This window comes from Tupaia chinensis, unplaced genomic scaffold, assembly GCF_000334495.1.
Source record: "Tupaia chinensis unplaced genomic scaffold, TupChi_1.0 Scaffold000384_1, whole genome shotgun sequence".
Taxonomy (NCBI): domain Eukaryota; kingdom Metazoa; phylum Chordata; class Mammalia; order Scandentia; family Tupaiidae; genus Tupaia; species Tupaia belangeri.
The window spans coordinates 1,253,241-1,262,235 of NW_006159886.1; the positions used below are offsets into that span (position 1 = coordinate 1,253,241).

The 8,995-nt window shown below is 39.8% G+C and overlaps 1 protein-coding gene across 4 annotated transcripts in view; it reads right to left on the bottom strand.

The window, feature by feature from the left end:
- The window catches only part of KIAA0232 (KIAA0232 ortholog), a 113,537-nt gene that overhangs the window by 21,804 nt on the left and 82,738 nt on the right, over positions 1–8,995 (bottom strand). For 3 of the 4 annotated variants that reach the window (XM_014589827.2, XM_027773867.1, XM_027773868.1), the window contains exons 5-6: positions 8,080–8,161; positions 1,273–4,558 (exon numbers count right to left, since the gene is read on the bottom strand). In XM_014589827.2, coding sequence (XP_014445313.1) covers positions 1,273–4,558; positions 8,080–8,161 — 3,368 coding nt within the window. The remainder of the gene's footprint in view (positions 1–1,272; positions 4,559–8,079; positions 8,162–8,995) is intronic. The other variant, XM_027773869.1, reaches the window with a different exon arrangement.

Below are 8,995 nucleotides of genomic sequence, written 5' to 3' on the forward strand. Positions count from 1 at the left end.
AGATTTCAGTGTTTCGATGGGATTAAACTCATCCCTCTACGGATCTCTAGGCAAGTTGATTAGAGCAGGGACTTGAGTCACCTAGGGGGCTTCCTGCAACGACAGGCAAGCAGCTCCATACCTAGGCACTCTGATTCAACAGATGAGTAAAGCATGGTCCACAGCTGTAAGGAACCTATAATCTAATACAAGAAAGTACACAAATAAGTCATGAAAAATGGAAAATGCAATAAAGAGAGGCATAAAGTACATGAAAATTAAGAGAAGAGAGAAATTAATTTTGATGCGGGGTAGGGGTGGGGCAAGGGAGAGAAGAGAAATTAGGGAGCGTGCTAGTGAAAGAGGTGGTGTCTGACGAGAGTCTCATGGTATGGGTAGGAGTCAGACATGCAAAAGAGGGTGGAGTGGGTAAGGCAGATGGAAGAATGTCAGCACTCTTCTGCTCTCCAGCCACAGAAGGCAGAGCTTCTGAACACCTGCAACTCTCCTTGTAATAAGGAGAAAGGCCAGGCACTGCTACATTAAACCGTTGTTGAAATCTGGGCAGTTCCTTGTGCTTCTCTTGTGAAACAGGTTATCACCTTGTATTTTATTTCTTATACAATCCATTTAGCCTCAAACCACTTCTTAGGCATACAATCAAGTGGTACAATAATTTCTCATTAACAAAACTATTAATATGAATCTCATTTGGGGCTTCACATATAACTCACACAGCTTCAAAAATACGTGCACTATATAAAGCAAACATAGATGTAATCTTGCTGCCACCTGGATTGTGGGTTAATTTTTACATGTACTACAACATATTTTAGAGAACTCTGCACAGATGTAATTTATTTGACATGTAAAAATACAAGTTTTAATAAGCTAATCAATGTCAAAAGGCAGTCAGATAGGCTTACTAAATCTAAAGTCTTTACTTGGAGCTGCTTCCTGATTCCATCAACTTTGAAAATTCAAATGCTTACAAATCAGGTTTTTGCTTTAGATGCAGTTCATGTATATGAAGATAACACATAAGAATCTTATATCCTGTGATTTATATTTTAAAAAGCTCTTTTCTGCAGAAAAAGTCTACCATCTAGTTCAAATTTACAAACATCAAGGCCACATTAAGCCCTTAAATAAAAATCATAAAAATGATAGGTTTGAAGACATTTAGGCTAATTTTCCAATTACTGAACCCTGTCTTTCACTGCTTCGTATGGCCACAATTGGATTAAAGTCTGATCGGAACCTTTTATCAAATTCCAGCACAAAAACACATACCTCTTCTAGCTGAACCGATGAAACTGGATTATCTTCATAAGCAGGGAACTGACAACCTGCTTTGCAACTGCAAAAATTATTAATTTCTTCCTCACATTGTGCCATTATTTTACAATTTGCTTCTGAGCTTTCTAAATCTATTTCCAGAGATTCATTCATGCTACATTCCAAACACTGATTTTGCTTTTCTACTGGCAGAATCCCAGTTGATTCCTCCTGGGAATCCAGTGATGTCTGAGCACTCTTTTCCATTCCAGATTTTTTTAACCTGGGAAGGAATTTTCCAGACTCAAGCTCTGATTTTCCATAGTAATGGCCTTCTTTCTCTGCATCTTCTTCCAGAGGTTTGAGATCTGCCTGTGGATCTTCAAATACATCAACTTGAGAAGGGATGGGAATGTTTGCTTCATCTTTCTCAGATTCAAATTCAGACTCGCTTCCTCCTCCTGGGGACAGTTCAGATGCAGAAATTGGGCGAAAGTGAGTCCTAGGAGAGATCCGAATAGCCCTATATTGTGTTCTGTCGACACCACATATCCTGGGGTGAAATACTTCACTGTCAGAATCAGAGCAGAGGATGGATTTCGGTTTAAAACTGGGGCTGAAAGATGCAATCCCTTCAGGTTCAAATGAACATTCTACATGAAGAACTTGTGAAAATGGATTGCTTAAGTCAAAGGAAGAGAATGGATATTCAAGTCCAGGATCTTCAACTTGAAAGTTACTACAAGCTCCTAGTAAGTCTTCATGGAAGATAAAAGAAAATCCCTTATTTAATCCATTTTCTCCACTCTTCGGCTGATCATTCTGTTCAAATGACACAAAGGGTTTCCATAACTGCCTGTGACCAGGAGCAAAGCTGTTTCCTGGGGTCATAAAGACATCTGTACCAGCTATCGTCACTACATCAGAAGCTGCACACTGCAACAAACTTCCTTTTGTGTGACTAGGCGGTACAACTGCCCACTCCCCATCACTGTTAAAGGTTTTGAGTTCTCCATAAACTCCTCCAAGAATGAATGCATTCTCTTTCTCCTGGGCTACATCCCACGGTTTAGAGGGTGTAGTATAATCACCGCCATCCACCTTTGAGAGCTCACTAGAAACAAACGCTCTCTTCTCCAGGTTCTCTTTCTGTCCCTCCCATAGATGATATTCTGACCTCTGCACAGCCTTATTCGGCTCCTGAAGGGTCTCTATTTTAGCTTCAGCATCCAAACAGCAGCAGTAGTTATTTACATCTGTTGAAAACAACTCATCGTCAATTCTTTCTATTTCTACTGTAGCCACAGAATTTCTATCTGCCATCTTTGTCCAAATGTCTTTAATAACCCCTGAGCTGTAGCCATCTCTGTGTGGACTGTTTTCACTACATACTTGTGTAGCTTCAAAGTTTTTGTTTTCTGTTTTTTGTTCTAGCTGAATACCACAGACAGATTCTAGTTTAGATTTTTTTTTGAAAACTAATGTAGGAATTTCTCCTAAAGGTCTATTGTTTTGCTGGCAAGTTTCATCTTGCAAAAAATCTAGAAGTTCTTCATCTACATAATTTGACGAGACTCTAGGAACTACGTAATTAATATCATCTGCATTAAACTGTGTAGATTCTTCAAACTGAATATTTAACGTCTCATTGTCTGAACGTGTTTCCTCTGAATGGGACCATGGACTACAAGTTCTTGTTGAAAGATTAGAACAGTGTTCATTTTCTTCAAAGGCACTATTTTTGGTCCATATTAGCAACCTAGACTGTGTTTTCCCAAGCATATTAGCACTAGAATCTGTATTTTCATTTCCCAAGTTGAGTGTTTCAAAAGAAAATGGTAAAACAGAATTACTGCATTGCACTTCAAACACTGAAAAACAAGAGTTTATACCAGATCCTTCATTAATATCTGAAAAGAGCTCTTGATTGCCAGCAAGCAAGTGTGAATTGAGCATTGTGCTGTCTAAGATGGGAGAGAGTCTAACTGGAGAATCTCCTCCAAAACTCTCTCCATCAGCATCACCAGAGCTGGATGAACAGCACTCCCAAAACTGAGCCAGATTGCCAAGGTCTTGCAGGAATAAGCCCTCAGCACCCACAGAGCTGGTAGAATCTGTCCATATTGCACGTTCCCCTTGCAACTCCATACCATCTAACACTATGCAACATTCTGCCTCAAAATCTGTTTTCTCTTTGCTTTTTTGTCGAATCATATTCAAAATTCGACTTTCTCCTTGCATTGTTTCTGAGGCACCAGGATCCAACATGGATTGATCAATATCCACTTCATAGAAGTGTGTTAATTCTGCTAGATGAATATCATCCAGGTATTTATTGTCCTCTGGTAGAGAACATAATGAGGTCCCAGTGAGGTCAATATCCTCATTTATAACTGCAGGCATTTCTACAAAATGACCATCAATGAAAGTACCTGCTGGGAGGTATGTTTTATGAATATTATTGTTGCTGATACAAAGACCATGCACTGATTCGGACAATTCTTCCACTGCCTCTGATGTCAGATCACTTGTATCCTGCCTGTTTCGGTACGTAGTTTCTAGTTTACTTTTTCTGCTCAAAGGAACAAAATATTCGGCAATTGGTTCGGTATACCATAACGGCTCTTCCTTATATTCTTTGTCATTTCTGCTCTCCATGTACAGGTCTCTTCCTTCAGTGCTCCCAGGATCTTTTCTCCCTATTTCTTTCAATGGTCTTTTACCCCGCTTGCACAGCTGTTTGATAGAACCACTGCTGCTACTGCTACTGCTTCCAGTATGAATGTTTCTTTCAGCCTTTTCCCCATGCTTAAATGGAAGCCTGCTTTGCCCATTCCGCCCTTTTTTGTTTCGAATTTCTCGTGTCTTGTGTCTTACTTTAACATATTTCATGGATGCTTTTAATTCTCCCTGATTACCACTTGAACTTGAGCCTGCTTCACTGGAGCCGGAAGACCATGAGCGAGGGCGAATCTTTCCTTCAGATTTATGTCGGATTTGCTTTTTGTACAAAGCAGGCTTTTCTTCAATTGTGCCATTACTAAATTTGTTCTCCTTCTCACTTTTACTTTTGCTCTGGGTTTTCTCAAGTACCACAGTGGATACTTCATTGCTTCTTTCCTTGATGACTTCACTCTCACTATTGCAGTCCTTGGGAGAGGATGTATCTGTGCTAGCTGGTGGGGCTGTGGATGATGAAGAAGAGCTAGAGTAAGAACAGACTTTAGACTTGTTCCACACAGTCATGATTTCTTGCAGGCAAACTGGTTTCTCAGAAAGTGGTGGAAATGCTTCATAGTACCTGAAAAACAGAGTGCAGAGTTCAAAAATCAGCATTTAGATGTATCAGATACAGTAAAACATTACCAGACACATGGGATATTTCATTTTAGTATACTCAGTATTTACATCATCCATAACATATTAACTTTAAAATTCGTAGTTAAGGTGCTAGATTCCCACAAGGTTCAAGTCTTGGACTCAGCGGCTTGAAAAATCATGCCAGGTATGTGTGTGTATGTATGTGTGTGTCCAAAATCCTGGGAGAATGGAAGAGAAGGGATTGTGGCATGGCCATTGCCCGTGAGGGGTGATTTCTCACATTTCCTCTTTCTCTCTCTCCAACACGTGCCCTATTAAAAATATATATATATAATACAGTGAAATAAGCTTTTCATTCAAAGTTATTCCCATGTGTCAAACATCTTTTTGTTTAGCAGTGTGATAGCACTATAAGAATACTGAGAAAATATGTAAGATGATAGTACCTTCAAAGTTTGAATTTTTTCAAGAAGTAAAAATGACAAATACAACGTAGTAGAAAGTATGGTCTTTTCAGTTAAGAAATGTCTGAATTTGAATCTCAGCTCAGTTGATTATTGTGACTTCAAGATCATTATCTAATGCTTTGGTCTATTTCCTCAACTGTAAAGTAAAATAGATAATCATATATGACTTACCTCACAAAGTTGTTGTGAACATTGGAAATATATGCAATCGAAAAGCCAGAAAACAAACTACTTAAGAGCATGAACTGTGGGGACCAGCAGATGGCATAATAGTTATGTTGCTGGACTCTCATGTACTCGAATGCAGTTTGAGTCCTGGACCCGGTGGCTTAACTCATGCCAGGAAGGGACCAGCAGTTAGCGTTAATGGCTATGTCACTGGACTCCCATGTAGTCAACCGTGGTTCGAGTCCTGGAACAGGTGGCTTTAACTCACGCCGGGCGCGTGTGCATGCGTGCCCAACATCCCGAGAGGAGAATGAAGGAGAAGGGATTGCGGCATGGCCATCACCCCGGGGGGTGATTTCTCGCTTTCTGTCTCTCTGTCTCTCTCGCGAGCGCATGAGCCCTATAGCAAAAACCTCTCAAAAAAAAAAAAAAAAAACCCAACAAAAAAAAAAAAAAAAAAAAAAAAAAACCTCACACCAGGTACATGTGCATGTATGCCCAAAATCCCAAGAGGAGAATGGAGGAGAAAGAACTGTGGTGTGATTTCTCGCACGCTCTCTCTCTCTCTCTCTCACTTTCTCACTTTCCAGTAAGCACATGTGCTCTATAGCAAAAATCTTTCAAAAAAAAAGAGTATGAACTGTGAAGTTACATTCTCTGATGCTGAATCCTGGCTCTGCCACTTACTAGCTGTGTGACCTTAGCATGTTACTTAACCTCTCTGTAACTCAATTTCCTCATCTACAAAACAGAGGGTAATACCAGTACTTAACTTATTTGAAGAGTTATTGTGATAAGTAAATAAATTAAAATGCAAAAAGAGTCACAACAGCACCATCTTTTGTTTGTTTTTTTCCTTGTTCAGGAGTAAATTTCAAATCACATTAGTTTCCTAATTCATACATTCAATTATGCTAGATTATATACTTGCCAGAGAGAGACAGATACAGAGAGAGGAGGAGAGAGAATGCACCCCAATGAGGAATGATCATGCTGCAATTCCTTCTCTTCCATCACACCCTCCTTTGTGAATTTTGGGTACACATACACATCTAGCATGTTTTTCAAGCCACCAGCTCTGGAACTCGAGCCCTATAGCCACGTGGGATCCCGCTGCCCACCAGGCCCCACAGCTGGCCCCACAGCACCTTAAGTGACAGTTGCCCTCACTGTGATTTTCTCTCATTATGCTAGCATACTGCCTGGTATTTATACAGGCCTTCAGAAACAGTAGGGGTTATCAACATTCAGGAGTTCAGAACAGATACTAGTGAGGCCTATAACAATTACAGAAAGTGAACCATTGCTGACCCTTGAAGTTCCAGGAGTAATTAGCAATGTAGTGAGTACTAAGCATGAGGCATGGAACCTAGGTGAGACATGAAGAGTCACACAGGCAGTGCTCCTAAAATGGAAGCTCGGTTAGACCAGTGACTACAAGAAAGGGTAAGAAAAACCAGGCAAGTGGGAATTGATAGGCTTGAAACTAGAGATTTTTCATTTCTTGGGAAACTGGTAGCTACCAAAATGTTCTGAACAAAACAGACTGCCAAGAAAGAAGTGGAAGTCTTGTTGGCTACTGAGGGGACATACTGTTCTGGAGGCAACACTGAAGGTCACACATGAAGTGGTAAGGGGGCCATGTTTTCAAGGGCCTGTACTTGACTCTACTCAGTTTACAGGGACCTTAAAAAGTTATGGAAAACAGAATTACAATATGAGTTTATTTTGGTACAAAAAAATTCAAATTCCACACACAGTTTTCTGTAATAGGCATTTTCCATGAACTTCATGAAGACCATGTTTATCAGAACTGTCCAAAAGAAACATGCTGTGAACTTTACAGGTAATTTTAAGTCCTAAAAAGGGTAAAAACTTGGACCAGCAGTTAGCGTAATGGCTATGTCACTGGACTCCCATGTAGTCGACTGCGGTTCGCGTCCCAGACCCGGTGGCTTAAAACTCACGCCAGGCGTGTGTGCGTGCGTGCCCAAGATCCCGAGAGGAGAACGGAGGAGAAGGGACTGCAGTGTGGCCATACCCCCTGGGGGGTGATTTCTCGCTTTCTGTCTCTCTGTCTCTCTCTGTCTGTCTGGCGAGTGCACGCGCCCTACAGCAAAAACCTCTCAAAAAAAAAAAGGGGGGGGTGTTAAAAACCTAAAACGTGTCCCAATTAATTCCAATCATTTATATTATTTAACCAAATAAGTCCAAAATATCATTTCAACATGTAATTGGTAATTTAAAATGATGAATGCAGTATTTTATACTCATTCTACACTGCTTTTGCAATCTGATGAGCACTTTCACTTATAGCACAACTCCCTCTGAGCCAGCACATCCCAAGTACTCAACAGCTATATGTGGCTATGCCTACCATGATGGACACTACAGGTCTGTGCAAACCAAATACTACTCTTCCTAGGTTTTAGAGGTTCAGAGATAAAATGAACAATAAGAAAGTCTGCATATCATGTAGCTTATTTTAGTGCTGTCCATCTACAAAGAAAGAACTTAAACAGTGAGAATTCAATTTTTTTGTTTGTAAAGCATGGATGATTGTAGTTTCTCATAGTTGTCTCAAAGGATGATTGTGAATTTTACAGGAATGGACTTAGTAAACAATAACCTTGTTTCATTTGTTCATTCCACAAGTATATTTACTGAATATACAATACAGATAGAACCATCTTATTCATCTTTGAATTCTCAGCATCAAGCACCTAATAAGTACTCAATAAATGTTTCCTAAATTATAAAATATGAAACCAAACAGAAGATGACAAACAAAAAGTGTAAGCCAAGTAGCAGTTATTAGTCTGATTTTAAGAAATGCACATTTTATTATGAATACAATCTTACATACATTTCCACTTGATCCTTTGCTGTAGGGGATAATTCTGCCTCTGGAGAGGGAGAACCCTCTAACTTTTTGTGAATCTTCTCTTCTGTTGTGAAACAAAAATTCAGAAAGATTTGTCTTACATCTAGTTAATAAATGCCCAAGACTTAAAAGTTTCTCAAGTAATTTTAATTGGAAATGACACAGGCCTTTGTGGTTTGAAAAGAGAACTTACCAGTTTGCCTTTTTAATAAAAATCTACTTCTTCAGTGTACCAGAGGGAATTCTCTGGCTAAACCGTATTAGCATTAGGCTGAGAGGTGAACGTGTTCATCTCATCACTGATGCAGTGCTCTAGAGGCACTTCATCAAGAGAACGAAGTCCCCTGTGTACTTACTAATTAGACCAGAAGGAAAGATCATCTGTTTAGATGCCAAAAATATTATCCTCACCAAATTCTGCACTCATGGACTTTATAGTGACTCATCTTGACTAATACTAATCTGTCAAGAAAATTCTCCATTAACAATAGCTCTGTTACTTAACATGTAGGTGAGCACAGGCTATGTTCCACCAAAAATAGAAACAAAGAGCTATACTCTCAGCTTACCTAGGATTTGGCCTTAGAGCAAAAACAACCAACCAACCTGTGCCCTTAAGAGAAGGGCTCAAGGCCTGGCAGGCAGCAAGATGACCGTGAAGAGGGCAAGGAAACAGATCCTTAACCTTCATGTGTCGGTCTCATTCTTAAGGCTCTAGAATGGCTAAGGAAAGCAGCTATAAGGGCGCATGTATCAAAATGACAATAAGCTTGTCAAGTCTGTCTTTCCAAGATAGACTTCAAGATAGAAGTTCCTTCCAAACCAGAAACATTAAATGTCAACACCTTTGGAGGCCTGAATATCAACAGGCAAATATTAGCACAGGGCTGAGGATAGG